The 22,088-nt window shown below is 43.2% G+C and overlaps 1 protein-coding gene across 1 annotated transcript in view; it reads left to right on the forward strand.

The window, feature by feature from the left end:
• Positions 1-22,088, forward strand: part of LOC124789372 (adenylate cyclase type 2) — a 278,181-nt gene that overhangs the window by 191,812 nt on the left and 64,281 nt on the right. The window contains exon 11 of the mRNA XM_047256703.1: positions 1,388-1,525. Within this exon, the coding sequence (XP_047112659.1) occupies positions 1,388-1,525 (138 nt within the window). The remainder of the gene's footprint in view (positions 1-1,387; positions 1,526-22,088) is intronic.

Below are 22,088 nucleotides of genomic sequence, written 5' to 3' on the forward strand. Positions count from 1 at the left end.
TCGGTAACCAAACTTATCCGTCCCGAGGTCGGTATGTAACACTCTTTCCACTTTACTGTAAATAATCCGTGTTATTATTTTGTACCCATGAATTATATCGTGTTGGTGCATTAGTTCTCAGGGTTTTCCTATAAGTTTACTGACCACAACCGATAAACGGGGTAGAGACTTTAGCCACCAATAATATACTCTCCTTGGTTATTTATAACATTCGGCCAACGTTGGTGTAACTTTCCGATTCCAAGACTATAGAAATCACGTGGATTTGAGACGAAGTAGTCGTCGAGCCATGTTCGGAGCGCATTTTCATCCTGACAGGAAACTCCTTGAAGCTTGTTCAACAGAGAGCGGTAAAGATGAATATCTGAGTGTGCAAGATCAGGTGAATGAGGTGGTTCTGAATCATTTCCCAACACAAACGTCGCAACTGTTGACAGTAAATGTCATCACAGGTGATTACACCGCGGGGGAGCAATTCGTAATACACGATAGCCTCACTGTTACACGAGATGCATAACATTAACTTTTGTGGATGGGCAGCTGCTGGTTTGTTTGGGTTCAACCAGTCCTTTCTTTTCCTTAAGTTAGCATAAAGACACAATTTCTCGTCACCATTAACGATACAGGATAGGAATGATGAGTGTTGTTCATGAGCCAATTGATGACGAGGAAGCAGAGGTGCAAATATGACCATCAGGTGGTTTCTGTGATTTTGGCTTAGAGCATACGGTACCCATACACCTAATTTACGAACATTCCTCGTTACATGTAAATATTGCACGACTGTGGAATGATTACAGTTCAACACATTTGCCGGTTCTCGAGCACACGATTTGGATCATTGTGGATTAATGCGTTTAAAAGATCGTCAAACCCAAAAGGTCTTCCTGAATGTGACGGGTCACTAATGTCAAAACGATCCTGCTTAAAACGTGGAAGCCATTCTCTTGTTGTGCTCTGTTCAGTGGTGTTATGCCCATGCAAGATGCAAATATTTCTGGCTCCCTCCGCTGCTGTCACCCCTCTATTGAACGTAAACAGAAGAAAATGCCGGAAAAGTTACGATTTCTCAATTTGGCACTCCTTTTTGTAGCGTCCAAACTCCACCCACTACCTCCAAATGACAATATTACAATATATAAACTTCAATAGTAACAGTGAACTACAAATAAAAAATGACAATAAATAAATAAACCTGTAGCAGCCGGAATACCAGCATGCAAAATAAAACCGTTACGAACGCATGAACACATCTAACAAAAACTGATGATTTGGTATTATTCATACCTGTTAGCCGTAATACAATGAATCCACAGTTATCAAGTGTTACCCTATAACAACAGCATACCAGAGAGAGAGAGAGTTTTCCCTGCACTTGGTGTTGCAGGTGGAGGTGGGCCCAGACGGAGAGGCGCCGGCGCTGCAACTACTGGAAGCTATGAACAACAGCGCCAACTGGACGGACGTGGCCGCCGGGGACTCGTGGCCCGTCCTGGGAGCCGCTCTCACGCCGGACGCCGTACCGGTAGGTGCCCACCCGTCACGCCATGTGCTCTCTGTCTGTACCGACCCCGCTACCAAACAGGGCTACTGTGTGAAAATGCAGGCGTTTTCGACGAATTTCATCGATGAACTGTTCTTGGCTTATCAGTCGAGTGGCAGAGTCATCTTGCAGCAAAGTTTCAACGTGTTCCGTACTCGTCATCTTCAGGAGACAGGCGCTATATGAAGATGACGAGCAGGAAACCTCGTTGGAGCAAGGCTGCAGATCAGCCCTGTCTCCGGCTGACAACTCGAGGTTTCATCAAAGAGTTTTATGTTTTTGTTCCTCTATTGACAATATTATGCCTCCTGTTTGATAGTGACCTTACTGCCAAATATTGAAAAAACGAGTTTTTCAATTTGTAGGACTAAAAATGAATATGAAATTGTTAAAGTTGTCGAATTTTTTATAGAGCACTCTTGCAGATAATATGTGAGGTGCCACTACATAGGTGCTGGCGTTCGTTCTAGCTATTACACGATAGATGTACACATTCCAGTCACATTAAACTGACCAGCTGGCAAAAGCCTGAATGATCACTGAGGTTCTGGTAGGTAGCGATAGGTATGTGGAATCATGCCGACTCCAGAGCCGAGCCAAAAACGGTTGAAATGGCTCTGACCACTGTGAGACTTAATATCTGAGGTCATCAATCCCCCTAGACTTAAAACTACTTAAACCTAACTAACATAAAGACATCACACACATCCATGCTCGAGGCAGGATTCGAACCTGAGGCCGTAAGAGTCGTACCTAGTGGCGCTAAGTTTCGCGATTGAGGATCCATGACGGAAACAGCCCGATCGAGATGGTTCCATAGATTATCGATTGCGCTGAAATCCAGCGTGTTTTGATGGCCAGGGGAGCACAGTAAACTCATTCCCGTGCCCTTCAAACTACGTTGCATTGTCATGCTGGTAGATGCCATCGTGCCGAGTAAAATACATTCTGCAAGTGGGGGTGAACGTGGTTCCCAAGGATAGATGTATTCTTGTGTTGATCTATTGTGCCTTCCAGAATGTCGACATCACTCAGGGAATCTCAAAGAAACAGTCCCGAGACTATAACTCGCCCTCCTCCGGCCTGAACCCTTCCAACGATTGTTGCATCCAACAGCCACCTGTCGGAAGAAGTATATAACGTGATTCACCTCAGTCGACGCCCAGTCGCGGTACTGCCGTGCAAATTCGACCGTTTGTAATATAGTAAGCAGATTATGAAGGATGTAGGTTGCAATAATTACACTGAGATGAAGAGGCTTGCACAGAGTAGGGTAGCATGGACACCTGCATCAAAACAGTCTTTGGACTGAAGACCACAGAAACAACAACAACAACAAGAGCGACATTTTGATTTCTCTCTACAATAAAACCCTGAATCTAGTTACAAATCTGGTCCGGTACTCGGTAAGCTCGTATTTTGTTCACTAGACGATACTGCGGAACTCTATTAAAATGCCTACCCAAAGGAACACGGCATCAGCCTGCGTGCGAATTGAATAATCATTACATTATTACTCTGCATCGAGCTACTTGTGACCACTGGTCCCATATTCCGAACGACTCAGAAATTACCCTTCATTAACTTCCGCCGTTCGTGTACTTTGTCTTGAGTGTTTATTTTTCGCAACCTACGACACCAAAACTTCGTGGTCTCCTGAGTCTTTTATAGGGCGGTAAGCGGGACACCAGGAAAAATACGTCTTTGGTCCCTCCATGATTTCGTATTCCAAGGCTATTTAACAAGCAGCATACTTCCAAGTATTTAACAACGCTCTCATCTCACCCAGAAGCTAACATTCTTCTTACTCCCCATCATATTCGCACTCAGTCTTACTGGGATATCAGTACTGTGCACAAATTCACGGCCCAGTCAAAACTCGGGGACTCTTACTGTCTAAAATATGCATGAATGATTTCGTGACTAACGTCTGAAGCTCCATGGGACTGTTGACAGATGACGCGCTTGATTCCTAAAAAAAAAGGACGCGTCAGAAGACTGGCGAACTGCAGGAAGGTCTGCAGAGCACTGATGACTGGTGTAGGGACAGGCAGTTGACCCTGAGCGTAAATATATGTAATTGCTTAAGAGAAGAAACCCACTACTGTACAACTACGCTGTTGATGGCAAATTGATGGAAATTGTATCAAGCGTAAAATATCCCGCAGTAATCTTAAGTGGAATGACCACATAAGACAAATAGCGGGGACAGCAGATGCCAGACTGAGATTCATTGGAGAATCTTAAGGAAATGTAATTCATCCACATAAGAAGTGGCTTCCCAAAACACTTGTTTGACCGATTCTTGAGTGTTGCTCATCAGTCAAGGACCCTTACCAGTTTGGATTAAGAGAAGAGATAGACAAGATCTAACTAACGGCGGAGTTCGTTTAGTCAGTGTGAGAGCATTACGGATACGCTCAGCTCCAGTTGCAGACGCTGCTAGAGAGACATCGTGCTTGATGAAGAGGTTTACTACTGGAATTAGTAGAGGGTAAGTTCCGAGAAGAGGTGGACAACTTACTGCTTCCTCCCACATATGTCTCTCGCAATCAACACGACGAGAAAATCCGAGAAATTAGAACTGACACGCAGTTTTGCGTCAGCCATTCTTCCCACACACCATTCGTGAACGAACCAGGGAATGGGGAAGAAGTGAAAAAAACCTGTAAAATGTGATCTCGAAACCGAACAACATAAAACATGGAGTAATACAAAACAATGTAACACACATGTTCCATGTAAAAGACCTGCCCGCTTACACTTGTTGTTCAAAGTAGCCCATTCAACTAAGACCAAGAAGTGTCGGTTGAGGGGGAAAAAATTCTTGTAGTTGCAAATTTTTGTACAGGGGCAGAGGGCAGTGTCATGAACAACATACGAAAAATCCTGACCAGTGGGTGGGATTGGGGTGCTTAAAGGCAACTTCTTAACGTTTTTCCTGAATATCTCGAAAACTCTGGCTTGTAGGGAAAATGTTGTCCTGTAAAAACAAAACTGCATTTAATTTCCAACAAGAAAGCTAGTATTCATTTGTCACTAGGTCTAATATTTTCCAAGTTACAGTGCTAGAAAAGTCGCAGATTATTAAAAATATTGTTATAGTGGTATAAATTGACGTATATTGTTAAATTAAGTGGGCTAAGAACAATTACTAAATGTGTGTACCACGCGTAACTACAGTAGAACCGTATTAAGGCATTAACTGTGTTCTCGGGGTGTAATAGGGTGGAAAGGCGGGGCTGGAGATTAGAAGCGTGAGGGAAGGCAGGTCTTCGGATTGTGGTCATGCATTTTCCTCCTTCGTAGGTCTGCGAACTCAAGAGCCAGAAGGCAATACCCCATTCTCTCTATCGCAATGCGTCACAAAAATCAAATACAGTATATTTTAAAAAGCTGTACCGACTCTTCCGCAACTCGTCTTATGTATCGCTGGCTATGTAGATACGAGCATCACGGGAGGTGTTCATTTTCTACAGTGACTTAATACTACACGGAACACAGGTATGAATGATTAATAACACAAACGGAAGAACAGCATATAGACTGATTCTTCGTAAATCTTTGCGCACTATTCTATACTGCTGCCGGAGAAAATCGATTCCTAGTTACACTGTACGCCAGTTTCAGCATTCTTCCAAGAAACTCAACTTCCCCCCACCACGGGTACTGCTCGCTTTTCGATTTACCGGCCGACTACACCTCCCCAGCATTTTCTGTCGCCGGACGATGTGGCCGAGCGGTTCTAGGCGCTACAGTCTGGAACCACGCGACCACTACGGTCGCAGGTTCGAATCCTGCCTCGGGCATGGATGTGTGTGATGTCCTTACGTTAGTTATATTTAAGTAGTTCTACGTTCTAGGGGACTGATGACCTCATAAGTTAAGTCCCATAGTGCTCAGAGCCATTTGAACCATTTTCTGTCCAGTTCTCTTATGTAAGTAGACCAAATAACCTCACTGACCTCGTGGTTATATAGCGGAATTATTTTCAGTTTATTAATTGAGTACGTAGCTGTTAAGTGAGCTGCTCTGTAAAATACGTTCATATAAACGATGACTGAGAAGTGACCTATGTAGCGTTGGTGGGAAAGGTATTGGATTAGTATAGCATCTTCTTGCTGTATGTCACTGACAGGAAATTGTAAGGCCATGTTTACCATGTTGTAGTCACTTAGTGGTACAGTAATGAATGACCAGACAGTTACTGTACTTTTATCAGAATTAATTATGTTAATTTTTTCTGGAAAACATTTTCGCTAGAAGCGGGGGTTTCAGAGGTAGTCAAAAACACCGACGTTTACATTCCAGTGGTCAGGAATTTTAGTGTACTATTCAATTCACTCTCCCCTGCAACAGTACAAAACTTTGCATCCACACGAATTTTTTTACTTATTTTCCTTGGTCGACTGGATTAAAATATCAACCACCATGAACACCGTAGAGTGTACAGCGATAGATCGTCGGGTGACACACGCTGAAGTAGTGTGATTGGTTGTCACTTAGCCTAGCGTCGTCGTAGCGTTCTCCCACTGCATTCAATAAATCCATACACTAGGTGCGCACTGACCAACTCTTCCTCACTAACACTGTCCGTACTGATTTTTGTCACTTTACAAGACGTACCGTGAGTTAATGGAGCAAGTTCATTTCCAAACAAGACATACAGCGCATATCCTTATAATTGCAGTGTTGTGCAGGTATGTTCAGTGCATTACAAATGTAGAGGTAAATGAGATAAGAAATCAAACTAATTGAAATTAGTCTCTAAAAAACGTCTGTGGACCACGGGTGCATTACATCAAAATACTCAGTAAATATCGATGAGCAACATCTGAAACTTTATAGAGTTCGGATCTACCCTGTATAATTTTTGGACGTAATCCGCAGATTGTAATCAGATCCAAGAGACTTCAGGTACAAGAGGGAAATATGATAGTGAAAGTCGAGAGGGGATGGGGGGATGGAAGCATAAATGATGAAGATGTTGAGTTTATGGGCAGCGGAGGTCTATGATATACATGGTGGTCCATTGATTGTGACCGGGCCAAATATCTCACGAAATAAGCGTCAAACGAAAAAATTACAAAGAACAAAACTTGTCTAGCTTGAAGAGGGAAACCAGATGGCGCTATGGTTGGCCCGCTGGATAGCGCTACCATAGGTCAAACGGATATCAGCTGCGTTTTTTAAAATAGGAATCCCCATTCTTATTACATATTCGTGTAGTACGTAAAGAAATATGAATGTTTTAGTTGGACCACTTTTTTAGTTTTGTGATAGATGGCGCTGTTATAGTCATAAACATATGGGTCACAATTTTAGACGAACACTTGGTAACAGGTAGGAAGAATGTAGGTACGTTTGAACACTTTATTTCGGTTTCTCCAATGTGATACATGTACCTTTGTGAACTTATCATTTCTGAGAACGCATGCTGTTATAGCGTGATTACCTGTAAATACCACATTAATGCAATAAATTCTGAAAATGATGTCCGTCAATCTCAATGCATTTGGCAATACGTGTAATGACATTCCTCTCAACAGCGTGTAGTTCCGTAATGATCGCACTTGCATTGACAATGCGCTGACTCATGTTGTCAGGCGTTGTCGGTGGATATCCTTCAACTTTCCCGACAGAAAGAAATCTGGGGACGTCAGATCCGGTGAACGTGCTTCGACGACCGATCCACCTCTCATGAAATACGCTATTCAATTCCGCTTCAACCGCACGCGAGATATGTGCCGGACATCCATCATGTTGGAAGTACATCGTCATTCTGTCATGCAATGAAACATCTTGTAGTAACATCGGTAGAACATTACGTAGGAAATCAGCATACATTGCACCATTTAGACTGCCATCGATAAAATGAGGACCAGTTATCCTTCCTCCCATCATGCCTCGCCATACATTAACCCGCCAAAGTCGCTGATGTTCCACTTGTCGCAGCCATCGTGGATTTTCCGTTGCCCAATAGTGCATATTATGTCGGTTTACGTTACCGCTCTTGGTGAATTACGCTTCGTCGCTAAATAGAAAGCGTGCAAAAAATCTATCATCGTCCCGTAATTTCTCTTGTTCCCAGTGGCAGAACTGTACACGACGTTCAAAGTCGTCGCCATGCAATTCCTGGTGCATAGAAATATGGTACGGGTGCAATCGATGTTGATGTAGCATTCTCAACACCTACGTTTTTGAGATTCCATATTCTCGCGCAGTTTGTCTGCTACTGATGTGCGGATTAGCCGTGACAGCAGCTAAAACACCTACTTGGGCATCATCATTTGTTGCAGGTGGTGGTTGACGTTTCACATGTGGCTGAACACTTCTTATTTCCTTAAATAACGTAACTATCCGGCGAACGGTCCGGATGCTTGGATGAAGTCGTCCAGGATACCGAGCAGCGTACATAGCACACGCCCGATGGGCATTTTGATCACAATAGCCATACATCAACACGATATCGGCCTTATCCGCAATTGGTAAATTGTCCATTTAAGACGGGTAATGTATCACGAAGCAAATACCGTCCGCACTGGCGGAATGTTACGTGATACTACGTACTTGTGACTATTACAGCGCCATCTACCACAAAGCGAAAAAAGTGGTCCAACTAAAACATTCATATTTCTTTAAGTACTACACGAATATGTAACAAAAATGTGGATTTCTATTTAAAAAACGCAGATGATATCCGTTTGACCTATGGCAGCGCCATCTAGCGGGCCAACCATAGCGCTATCTGGTTTCACCCTTCCAGCTAGACGAGTTTCGTTCTTTGCAGTTTTTTCGTTTGATGCTTAATTCGTGAGATATTTGGCCCGGTCACTATCAATGGACCACCCTGTATATGGGTACAGGATGGGGTGTGTCACATGTGGATTTTGGTATTGCCAAGAGTTGGGGAAGGGTGTGCAGTAGTGTTTGCTAAAATGTTATTTGTCACGGAAATGCGATATCTGAGACCGGAAGGCCAGCAGTTGTTTTGGAACTAATTTTTTGTAAATTTGTGGTAAGGTTCTATGGGACCAAACTGCCGAGGTCATCGGCCTCTAGGCGTACTCACTAATTAAACAAACTTAGGCTAAGGACAACACACACACCCATGCCCGTGGGAGGACTCGAAACTCCGGCGGGGGGAGCCGCGCGAACCGTGGCGAGGCCCCCCCAGACCGCACGGCTACCCCGCGCGGCTTTGGAACTAAATGGCGAGTAACAATGTCCCATACACCCTCGCTGATACTCTTCTTCATCCACCCTCTATAAAGTAGCAGCTATTTCCTGAGTAAACGAGCAGTTCTTAACGTTTTGCGCGTAACGATGCTCATTCCTCATGTCTACGCACAACCTTGGCTTGATGTAGCTGGTCGTCCTGTTGCTTGGAGTATCTGCTAGCACGTGGGAGGAACTGTTGTTTTATGAAAAGTCTGAATCAGGGTGGAAAAATGTGAAGATTTTATTAGGTGTTTTACTCTTAAGGAGCTGATTGCCTTCGGTTAGAGCGAGATTCGATGTTACAAATGGCACTTTCACGGCTGTCGTATCCAGTTCTATTGAATTTAATGTCGGGTTGTCCTTTCTGGTGTAAACATGGAAAATATTTCTTAAATGGTTCAACGTACCAAAAAGACAATATTGGTAAATGACGGTACAGTACTGGACGAATATGGTTAACAACAGTACGTTCTTTATTCCCAGAGATGCTGTAGCAATTATAGTCGTCTACAAATTGGTTGAGGATTTTTTTACAACAGTATTCGATAACATCGAAAATGACAGATACAGCGTAAGAGTCCATTCGGGGTTGGAGCTTGAAAAGAACGTCTTTGTACGAGTAGTTGCTTACTTAATTGTAGGTCTGTGCTATTCATGAAGTTTTCTAAGTAGGTAATTGTGAGAGGTACGGTGTCTGTCAGTTAAGATATTTCAACATTTCTGTTGCGCATCGTCTCCAGCGATACGAGCCAGTGACCACGGCTTCGTACTTTGTTTACGTTTGAAATGCCCTGCGAGTCCGACATGATGGGCTCGCATTACATTTGGGCAGTACAGTGGGGAGATACAGTTATTTCATAAACAATATTTCCTGTAGAAAAACTTCAGTTTTTTTTGTAACCTTTCATCTGATTTACCTACAACTGAGCGGATGTGGCCATTTCAATTCATATCTCCAGACATCGGTATTCAAATATTTGTCTAAAATGAGTCTAGTTGCCAGCCGGTGTGACCGAGCGGTTCTAGGCGCTTCAAACTGGAACCGCACGAACGCTACGGTCTCAGGTTCGAATCCTGCCTAGGGGCATGGATGTGTGTGATGTCCTTAGATTATTTAGGTTTAAGTAGTTTTAAGTTCTAGGGGACTGATGACCTCAGATGTTGAGTCCCATAGTGCTCAGAGCCATTTGAACCATTTTGACTCTAGTTACGACTCATGAAAGTTGCAGTCAAAGGATTTCGCGCTTCATGTTTCGTCTAGTGCGTAACTTCGTACGTCTCTACATTACGAGCTAGTTTCCAGTTTTCTAAGAATGCGGAGATTTTGTCGAGATATAACTGGAAATTTCTGCAGCTTTTAGTGAACACACCTTGTGGACAACTCAGTCATTGCAAATAATACTATTTGGGAAGTGAGCAAAGTGTAACATGACCAAAAACGGTCCTATTATACTTCCACGGGGGCCACCAAATCTTACTTCAGCATAGCATTCTACATTCTGCCTTTCAGAAAATACGCGATCCAGTCGTAAATCAGGTTATACAAGAGTTGTCCAGAAAGTAAGTTCCGATCGGTCGCTAAATGGAAAACATAGTGAAAATCAGAAACATTTTATTTGCAAGAATTAGCTATACTTTCTACATACTGTCCTACATAATCGCCGCTCCGACTTAGACATTTGTCGGGGCGTTATACCAAATTTCCAACACCATCGTCATACAAGGCAGCCGCCTGTGCTTTCCGATAATTATCTACGCTGGTCTGTAGCGCGCAGCCTGCGCCCAAGTATTGCCTTCAAATCCAGCGTTTCATGTGAACAGAGATGATACTCAGGACGAGCCAATTAGGGCTGTGTTGTGGGTGATCGGAGACTTTCCATCGAAAAGGCTGTAGGAGCATCTTCACTGCCCCTGCAGAGTGCGGCTGAGAATTTCCATGAAGAAGGAAGTGCGTGGCAGTTGTGTTAGGTGGGCTGCATTCATTAAGGCGAAGCCTCTCAGACGGCCCTCCTACTTGGCTTACAGTGCGCTCACAACTGAAAAGAGCGTCTTGATGCGATCGACGCTCATACTAGAGACACTGCCCAATACATCTGTGCAAAGCTTCATCGGGTTTTCACCGTGGTGTCCATTTCGCGACCGATCGGAACTTACTTTCTGGACAACCCTCGTATATCCCACAAAACTCATTTTCCTTTAGGGACGTAGATGTGCTACTGAATCAACAGCCCTTAGAAATATTAGGTACACCAAATCAATATGGCTTCCGCCATACTTGATGACATCACATATGAAGAATTTGAGTTGATTTTCGTAACATCAATGTTTTCAGAACCAGTGTTGATTTTCACGGAGTAGTTTACTTTGTCCCAAGTAGTACATCTCGCCTGAACCTATCATATGTTCTCCCATTCTGATTCAGCTACTTGTGGGTGATATAGGACGATAATTTTGTGGATCAGTTTCTGGAGATGGATGCGGCCTGTGCTCTTTCCCAGTCATTTACGAGGGGGATGCTGAAAAGTAATGCCTCTATATTTTTTATGTGAAAAATCTTGAAGATTTTTAAATACAAAAATGTTATGCACATTCTACGCCTTCATTGTTTATGTCTACAAATCTGCGGTCCTGTAGCGCTATAGGGCTCCGAACTGTATCATGTAACATGGCGGTGTGCAAAATAACTATATCGGTGCGTGAGAAACAGCGTGCTGTACTTGAGTTTTGAATTTCAAAAGTTCGTCCACGCATGCAGGAACCTTCCCTTCAGCACGGCAGTGGAAGATCACATATCAGCTCACCGACTTGGTCCTTTGTCATCGATCATCCTCCATATAGCCCCGAGGTAGCCGCACCCGACTTTTATCTGTTTCCAAATCTTAAAGAGAATCTTCGAGGACTTCGCTTTGACAGTGATGAAGCAATGCGAACAGTGGTGATGGTGCAGCTGAGTCAACGAAGTCAACAAACTGGTCTCTCATTAGGAGAAATATGTTAAGTAATAAAAATGTAAATTTGAAGAATAAAGCTGTAGAATGTTAATAACAAGTGTTTTATTTAAAATGCTGTAAGAGTTTCCACATAAAAAATTTAGAAGCATTATTTTTCAGAACGCCCTTGTAGAACATCACCCTACTCAACAGATTTACTTTGCATTATAGTCACCCTGTAAATCTGTAGAGGACATGAATGCATTCCATTTGTCATGGGAATCTTGTACGTTTTAGCGAGTTAAGTTGCTTTTAATTACTACCAGGAATGATAATTATGTCACTCGCCTTAACAGTGATGCAGCTAACGAATGCATCGTCCACTGATTTTCCACTTCTAAATGAATGTTTAACGTAGAATTCAACGTATCGGCTTTCGTTTAGCTTTTTTCTGTATCGCTTCCTGTCTACTCTACAAATCCCTTGGCACTGAAAAAAATGGTTCGAATGGCTCTGAGCACTATGGGACTTAACATCTATGCTCATCAGTCCCCTAGAACTTAGAACTACTTAAACCTAACTAACCTAAGGACATCACACACACATCCATGCCCGAGGCAGGATTCGAACCTGCGACCATAGCAGTCGCGCGGTTCCGGACTGAGCGCCTAGAACCGCTAGACCACCGCGGCCGGTCTTGGCACTGATTTTGGTGTCAATGATAGTGTTAACATTTTGCAATCGTAAGGTCAGATAGCGATTCAGTGAACGTATATTAACTAACGTAAGTCTGTCTGAGGATATATTTTTGTTTTGTGTTTATTTTGAAACAGCCATTGTTTCATAAAAAAAGCTCTGTTACTGGTTGCACCCCAAGGGGAAATCATTATCATCTTCAAGTGTTCTAACAGATACAATTTTTCTAGAGCAAGTTCGACTATTTCTTTGAATTTGAGTCATGGTTCCGACAACAGATGACCACTTAAATGAAATGATTACACCTCCTCTCTTAGATAGTCTCATCCAAATCTATTTTGTTGAACACGTAGAACTTTTTGATAACCTGTCTACCATTTGCACAATGGTACCGATTATTGTTAAAATTCCACTGTGTTCAGTGACTACCATGTGAGCAAAGAGATGGCGTCTGTTTGTTACAAGTAAATCTAGTATACCTCCATCATGTGGAAGGTACGTCTGGGAAATAGAGGTAAACGTGTCACACGGTACTGCGTGCTGCCGGCAGCCATAGGACAAGTACGACTTATAGCCATACACAAAATGCTCCCCTCATCGCAGAGTTACCATTTTCGTCAATATTCGTTATGACGTCTTGAACCGTTGTTGATCACAAAGTAAATGCACCACGTCCATACTATATTACGTTTAACGTTGCGATAAATTCTTGGTTAAATATTGTGTATTATTGTTAACATTTGCAGCCATTCTTCCTCATTTGTTGCCTTCAGTGTTTATCTTGTAGACAAATGTATTTACTGTCCATCTTTTGGAACTAAATTTTATTTTTCTTGCAAAGCATGTTTCCCCTAATGCTTTTAGGAAATTCCGGTGGCTAACTGACATTGTTTGCGTTTCTTTTTAGATTTCTAAATGTTTGTGACCCTGTGGAGCTGGCTTATTAGAACTTCTGCTTGTCAGTCACTTCCATTACGGACCTACTACACGTGCAAGAACACACTCACCCAAATCTTACTGTCAAAAAGTTATTTAAAACTCAACACAATGTACAAACAGTGTCAGCTACCCACTGAATTTTCATAAAACATCAGCTGTTAAAAACAAAAAAGGTGTATAATTTTTTATCTTGTCTACAGACTAAACAGAATTAAGTATTATGTTTTCGTCACAAATATACCTCTTAAAATTGTTTGGTTAATGACAGAAAACTGGAACTTTCTGAGGACATATGCATGTGAACTATATGTTGATTTGAATATAAACTTCCTCATTAAAACAATAGATGGAATTGAGCTATAAGTGCTTCAAACTAGTAAAATATAAAAATTAGGAAGCATAATGTATTACAGTTTCCGATAACTTTCATTTGATGTACTTTTTTGTGTTACATGCTGTATTATAAATACATCCCTGCATGAAATCCTGTTGATAAATGTGTAGTTCTTTGCTGAACAAATCACTCAAACTTTTTCAGTGTTTGTTTGTATTTTATGTATTTTAGATGAACTTCACTTTGTGTACCCATCCTTTTTTGGATTGTACCTATTGCATACTTGTCTGTCTCTTGTAAATCAGTTGAGTATCTGTGTTTTGCTATCTCTCTATCACTTTTCAGGACTAAAAGTTGCGTGTTACTCGATGCTCTGCTGTTTTCAACTTTCCTTCTTCTCTTTCGTGAGTGCCCTTCTAGCATGTGTAGTGAAAACCTTATCTGTTGATTTCTTCTTTCCTTTGTAAATAAATTGTGTGGCTTTATTTCTTGCTCTTTCTCTCTTGTAGCATTTCACAGCTATATCGCTAAGCCTACATAAGCATGAGGCGTTCCCTACACGATTCTTGTACTGCACACTTTTATAGTTGCTTATATGTTGCGTACTTTGCTGTCAAACAAATTCCAGAAAGTATCTAATTACAGTTGGCGAGTTTATATATCGGGACTCGTATTAAGCCATTTAAGACTGAGAAAACAGTGAATGCAAAGAGCATGTAAGTCAAAAAGCTAAACTTGGATTGGGATGCCCTACATGTCTGGGTAAAACGCATTGCAGGAGGACAGGATATTGATAGGACTAATCAAGTGACCTGCTTTTCTTTCTTGCCGTACTCAATGAAGCTCCCTACACAAAAAAATGAGAGGCGTACAAATATTACAACTATGCAGGAAACATAACATGATTATAGCTTTAAAAATGGCAGCTCGACATGAGGTGGAGCCCTTAGTGGCCTGCCTCTATGTGTTATATTCTAATATTTTGTGACTAAAGCGTTATCGCTTAATAGTTATTTTATGCGTGACATGCCAGTTTTAAATGAATGAGATTTTCACTCTGCAGCGGAGTGTGCGCTGATATGAAACTTCCTGGCAGATTAAAACTGTGTGCTCGACCGAGACTCGAACTCGGGACCTTTGCCTTTCGCGGGCAAGTGCTCTACCATCTGAGCTACCGAAGCACGACTCACGCCCGCTACTCACAGCTTTACTTCTGCCAGTACCTCGTCTCCTACCTTCGAAACTTTACAGAAGCTCTCCTGCGAACCTAGCAGAACTAGCACTCCTGAAAGAAAGGATATTGCGGAGACATGGCTTAGCCACAGCCTGGGGGATGTTCGCAGGAGAGCTTCTGTAAAGTTTGGAAGGTAGGAGACGAGGTACTGGCAGAAGTAAAGCTGTGAGTACCGGGCGTGAGTCGTGCTTCGGTAGCTCAGATGGTAGATTACTTGCCCGCGAAAGGCAAAGGTCCCGAGTTCGAGTCTCGGTCGGGTACACAGTTTTAATCTGCCAGGAAGTTTCAGTTTTAAATGTTTTATTTCTGATGAAGGCACTCTTAGAAGTGGCTGAAATCTAAGTCAAAAAGACTTCATTTTTGCGGCTGAGGGCTGCAATTGTTTTAATTTTAGAACATGGTTACTTAAAGAAGATAATGATATCCAGTGGATTTAGAATAAGAGTATGACTCGATGGCTCAGTCATTAAGTGCCTGTGTACTGACCCGAAGGTATATGTTTCGAGCTATGGTCAGTACTAAGACTTTATCTGTCACTTATCGCCTCTTTTACCTCTGACAGTGTTTGTTAATGTGAAAAACGCCCATTTGCACGGTTCTCAACCAGCTATCAGTTTTCACTGGCACTGAGGACTGATGGAGCCGACTGCAACTTCAAATATGCCCAGTAGGACTGAGGTCACGTTCTCTGGAAATCGCTATAACGTACTCGTGTCTGTGGAGCGTTACCGGAACTGTTCTGTCTCACTTCTAGGTGGACAGAGTGCTAAAACGCCAGCATGAATGGCGTCCCGCCTGATAGGAGCATGCACCTGCCCTTACGGGTCTCCACATCGACGTATACTGCACCAAGTCAGATCATTATAACCTCCTGCTTAATAGCGTATTGGTCCAACTCTCGAGAACAATACAACAGCAATCCTACGTGGAATGGATTCGGCAAGTCCTTGGTAGCCTTCCGGAGGTATACGCCACCGGATGTCTACGAGCAAGTCGCGCGATTCCCGTAAATTACGGACTGATGGTTTGTGGGCGCAGACCTGGCGCCGGGTGGTCGAATCGGGGGGGAATCAGTGTGAGTCCACTATCATCTTCCTGAAATCAATGTAGCACGACTCTGGTTTTATGAGGCGTACAGTTACGTGGCTGGAAGATGCTACTGCTGTCAGAGAATACAGTAAGCATAAAGGGATACAAGTGGTCCGCAATATTCTTCACGTGCGCATGGATGAAAACAGTAGAATCGTGACGACAATGATGCGTCTGGTTTATCAAGAAAACCGTGGGAAGAGACGAGAAACACTGATAATCCATGATGAACATAAACTAGGGTATAAAACAAGAGATCGAAAAAAGATATGGATGACTGATCAAATTCTTCCATTGATGGATGAACACTGAGCACAGACACATCTAATTACAGTGATATACATAAACTTATAAGATCAAATATTGGATCAGCAAAAATGGTTACAATAGGAATGCATAGAAACTGAAAGCTTGCAGGCTTAACATGATGAGGGTAGCTTACATAAGAAGCTAAAAGAAATTGCTCGGATGTGTAGAAGAAAATACATCTCCTTGATGGTCAAAAAGTCAATAAAACATGCTGCTGAACACTAACTAAGGAACACTTCTTCGAAACCTCGCTACCCTTTCCCATTGCGACTTCTAAGTTTGAAATTTGGCTCAAAAGTGCCAAGAAGCTTCCTCTGCAACGGTGCAAAAACGTGATGACCTGCCACATCACCTTCTGTCCATGTGTCGAAACATGCGGGGGGAAGAAAACTGCTACAGCTGAGAAGTCCATCTGAGGTGTAAGCGAGATCAATGATGTCACAGTGCAGTAATTTTCACCACAGTTCTGCGCTATGCCGTCGTGCACCTGTCACACGGTGGAAGACCGCCATATCATCTCTTACGCACATTTAACCCCTTCGTTTGACGCCTCCGCAATGGAGGTTACAACCGTAACACCCAACTTTGAAATCACGCAGTTTTCTTATCAGTGGCCGAGGACATACCACGTCTCACAATCGGCAAGAAACCGCCACAGGGGGTAGCATAAAAGGCGTCAGTCAATCTTGAGACATTGATTCCCACATACACTACTGGCCATTAAAATTGCTACACCACAATGACGTGCTACAGACGCGAAATTTAACCGACAGGAAGAAGATGCTGTGATATGCAAATGATTAGCTTTTCAGAGCATTAACACAAGGTTGGCGCCGGTGGCGACACCTACAACGTGCTGACATGAGGAAAGTTTCCAACCGATTTCGCATACACAAACAGCAGTTGACCGGCGTTGGCTGGTGAAACGTTGTTGTGATGCCTCGTTTAAGGAGGAGAAATGCGTACCATCACGTTTGCGACTTTGATGAAGGTCGGATTGTAGCCTATCGCGATTGCGGTTCATCGTATCGCGACATTCCTGCTCGCGATGGTCGAGATCCAATGACTGTTAGCAGAATATGGAATCGGTGGGTTCAGGAGGGTAATACGGAACGCCGTGCTGGATCCCAACGGCCTCGTATCACTAGCAGTCGAGATGACAGACATCTTATCCGCAAGGTTGTAACGGACCGTGCAGCCACGTCTCGATCCCTGAGTCAAAACTTGGGGACTTTTGCAAGACAACAACCATCTGCACGAACAGTTCGACGACGTTTGCAGCAGCATGGACTATCAGCTCGGAGATCATGGCTGTGGTTACCCTTGACGCTGTATCACAAACAGGAGCGCCTGTGATGGTCTACTCAACGACGAACCTGGGTGGACGAATGGCAAAACGTCAATTTTTCGGATGAATCCAGGTTCTGTTTACAGCATCATTTTGGTGTCATCCGTGTTTGGCGACATCGCAGTGAACACGCATTGGAAGCGTGTATTCGTCATCGCCATACTGGCGTATCACCCGGCATGATGGTATGGGGTGCCATTGGTTTCACGTCTCGGTTACTTATTGTTCGCATTGACGGCACTTTGAACAGTGGACGTTACGTTTCAGCAGGGTAATGCACGACCGCATGTTGCAGGTCCTGTACGAGCCTTTCTGGATACGGAAAATGTTCGACTGCTGCCCTAGCCAGCACAATCTCCAGATCTCTCAGCTATTGAAAACGTCTCGTCAATGGTGGCCGAGCAACTGGCTCGTCACAATACGCCAGTCACTACTCTTGATGAACTGTGGTATCGTGTTGAAGCCGCATGGGCGGCTGTACCTGTACACGCCATCCAAGCTCCGTTTGACTCAATGCCCAGGCGTATAAAGGCCGTTATTAGGGCAGAGGTAGTTGTTCTGGGTACTGATTTCTCAGGATCTATGCACCCAAATTTCCGGAAAATGTAATCACATGTCAGTTCTAGTATAAAATATTTGTCCAATGAATACCCGTTTATCATCTGCATTTCTTCTTGGTGTAGCAATTTTAATTGCTAGTAGTGTATTTTGAGTTCGATAACGATAGTTTGGACTGCAAAGTGCAACAGGACGATATTCTTGACAGTATTTGACACTGCTGACGCCCCACGGACGATTCGATCCTTCTCTAGGGACGTTGTGTGCTAGCAATCACACGGAACGAAATCGAACCCCTTTAGAGGGTAGTGCGACTGCAATTCGTGCTCTGGTGTTCAGTGCGGAACCACAAGGGAAAAACCATTCAATGAAATTCGAACACGACCCGAGGCGTCATCCTGTTACGTGGTGCTGGAGAGGTGCGACGTTGACGCATGCGTGAATATAACGGCAAATGGTCCGTCTGAGACCACCTCCCGGGTTCGGCAGTATTGTCAGCGCCACCAGCCCGCGTTTTTCAAGCACTTTAAAAAATGCACCTGCAGAGAGAAAACCCGTGAGAGAGCCCTGGGCGTCGGCTAGCAGGCATGCCTGAACAAAGATGTGTCAAGTGGTTGCCTACCTCCAATCACGTCCAATTGGGTTACTGGCACACTCTGTCTTTAGAGGAGGGTTGAAACGTCTGTGGGCTGTCAGGAGTGTCAAAGATCGTCCAGAACGTCGTCCTGTTGCCAAACGCACTGCGAACTGTCGTTCTCGAGCCCAAAATGTGGGAATCAACACCTGAAAGAAGGGGTGTTTTCACTTAGGCCCTTTATGCCTTCCGTGAGGCATTTTCGTGTCGACTCTAAGCGACAGTGTGTTTGAAACGTTTCCCTCAGCCACATATAAGAAAGACGCGTGATGTCAATGCTAGCCGTCGTGTTCTAATCTCCTTTGCGGAGGCGTCAAAAGAAGGGACAAATTACGGGTGAGAAGAGATGTGACGACCTTTACATAGTGTAACACGTCCACGGTGGCGATGGCTAGAATTTTGGTGCTATTTAGTGCCAATGTGGCATTATTAACTCACCTTACACCTCACATGAGCTCTGGCTTCTTTTTCGCATATGTCGACACCCAGATGCTTCAAGTATCGCCGAACCAGAGGGCGATGTCACAGGGCCGTGTGCTTCTGCGTCATTACAGAGAAAGGTTGTACGCAGCTTTGAGCCAGTTTTCAAACTTATGCGTTGCAGTGGGGAAGAACTGCGGCGTTTCGAAAAAATGATCAGTGAATTCTCTCATGACGCTGCCGAAAAGTGAGAGATATGGGAAGATTATATCGAGATGATAGACCATACAGAGATTTCTAACAACTAAACTAACAGAACCACAAATAATGAAAGAAGAAATCGAGAAAAGCATACTAAACTCAAAAACGAACATGGCAATAGGACCAGATGAAATTCCTGTCGATCTCACTAAGAGTCTTGATAAAGTAGGTATCAGAGTCTTAACAAACTTTTAACAGAATTTACGGTATAGGTCACTTACTCTGCCCAATGGCTATTACTAACATTCTTTCCTATACCATGAGAGAAAAATGTGAGTAAATGTGAAGCTCATAGAGTCACTGCTCTTATGAACCATTCCTTGAAAATACTTCTGAAGGTCACCCAGAAAAGGATATATGAAAACGTGAGAAATTTATTGGTCAGGCAGTGTCTGAGTTTAAGGATGGTTTATGCATAAGAGGAGCAAGCGTTGCACTACGAGGTCTCAAGGAAATCTGCTACGATCAAGATAAAAACATAGGCCTTCGTTTTACTGACTACTGAAAAGCCTTAGATAGAGTACAACATAATAAGGTTATGGAAATTCTCAAAATAATGCATCTCGATCAGAAAGACGTCCGCTGTATAGAGAATTTATACTGGAAACAGGCAGCACAGATTAAGCTTGATAATGGGATCACCGATTTGATTAATATCTGTAGAGGAGTCCGACAAGCATGAATTCTGTCACCCTTGTAATTCAGTTTGTACTCAGAGAGTATTTTTCGGGAATCACTTGGTGATTATTGAAAGTATCACAACATATGGTGCAAAGTTGTGGGAACTAACTCAGAGGCAGTAGATCGCTTGCTGGCTCTCGAGATCGATTTCTGGAGACGCAGCTGTGAATACTCCAGGCTTAATCATATTAGAAATGATAGAATCAAAGAGGTTATGAGCGTCGACAGCACAATCCTAGACTACACAGAAAGGAAGCGCCTACTCTGGTATGGTCACTTACAGCATATGCCAGACACAAGATAGCCGAAACGTGTATGGCAATGGACTCCACATCAAAGAAGAAAGCGCGGTAGACCTGCGAGATGCTGGAAAGACGACGTCAGCAAAGCAATGGCGGCAAGAGATCTTAATGAAGGAGACTGGAATGACCGTGAACGACGGAGACTGGTGGCGCCAGCCGTAGAAACCTCGCTCACACACACACACTTGGTGATATAACACACAAACAGGCATAAAGGGCAACGGAGTCTTCAACAGCAATATTAGCTGTGCTGATAGTACAGTATTGATTGCTGATAATTTAGATGGTTTTTTAACAAATCGTCAATACAGTAGGAATTTACAGCAGTAATCTAGGTCTAAACATTAAAATAGAAAAGACGAATTCTATGATTGTCAAACGGTAGCCCGACTCCTTTACACATTAAAATCTACCATTCTTTGCCCCCTTAGTACAAAGAGTAAATAAGTTTAAGTACCTTCGAACGGCACTCGTGTGAAGATTCGAGTACAAACATAAAGAACGCCCGTATCACTTTCATTAAATTTAAGAAAATTCTCACAAGTGTAGACCTAGACCTAAACCTTAGAGTTCGATTTGTAAGACGCTACATCTGCTCTATAGTTCTATGCGGTTCTAGAAGACTGACACTAAATATGGCAACAGCAAGGAAGTAGAGGACTTTGAAATTTGGATGTTTTCCAGAATGCATAAAATGCCCTGGACAGTCAGGTCTTTGAAATTTGGATATTCTCCAGAATGCATAAAATGCCCTGGGAATTCACGACTTTGAAATTTGGATATTCTCCAAAATGCATAAAATGCCCTGGCAGTCAGAGTGAGTAATATCGACGTATTGTGAAGAATACACAAACAGTGAGAAACGTTAATGTTTAAAAGGAGAAAAACTGAATACTTAGAATACATGCAAGCTGTAACGGATTTAGGTACAGGTAGTTCTGTTCAAAATGGTTCAAATGGCTCTGAGCACTATGGGACTCAACTGCTGAGGTCATTAGTCCCCTAGAGCTTAGAACTAGTTAAACCTAACTAACATAAGGACATCACACACATCCATGCCCGAGGCAGGATTCGAACCTGCGACCGTAGCGGTCTCGCGGTTCCAGACTGCAGCGCCAGAACCGCGCGGCCACTTCGGCCGGCTGGTAGTTCTGTGTTTGCTATCTTAATATGTGCACACGTCTGCATGTTGGCTGTTTTTCTCTGTGTCGAACAGTCTTCCCACAAGCAGTCATTAATTTTACGACCTGATGTCTTCTGCATGGTCATAACTACACTGCTAAGTGGACCATGGCTGTCAGTATAGATTAACTGTTCTGCATCCACGCGTCCACACTTCAGCACCTGACACGCTGCCCTGGGGGAAACAAGAGTTAGTGGCTTGCTCTAACTACATGTCCGTGGAGGTACTAACCTCCCTAGTAACAAACGACTCATAGTACACTACTGGCCATTAAAATTGCTACACTAAAAAGAAATGCAGATGATAAACGGGTATTCATTGGACAAATATACTATACTAGAACTGACATTTGATTACATTTTCACCCAATTTGGGTGCATAGATCCTGAGAAATCAGTAGCCAGAA

This window comes from Schistocerca piceifrons, chromosome 3 (assembly GCF_021461385.2).
Source record: "Schistocerca piceifrons isolate TAMUIC-IGC-003096 chromosome 3, iqSchPice1.1, whole genome shotgun sequence".
NCBI classification, from domain to species: domain Eukaryota; kingdom Metazoa; phylum Arthropoda; class Insecta; order Orthoptera; family Acrididae; genus Schistocerca; species Schistocerca piceifrons.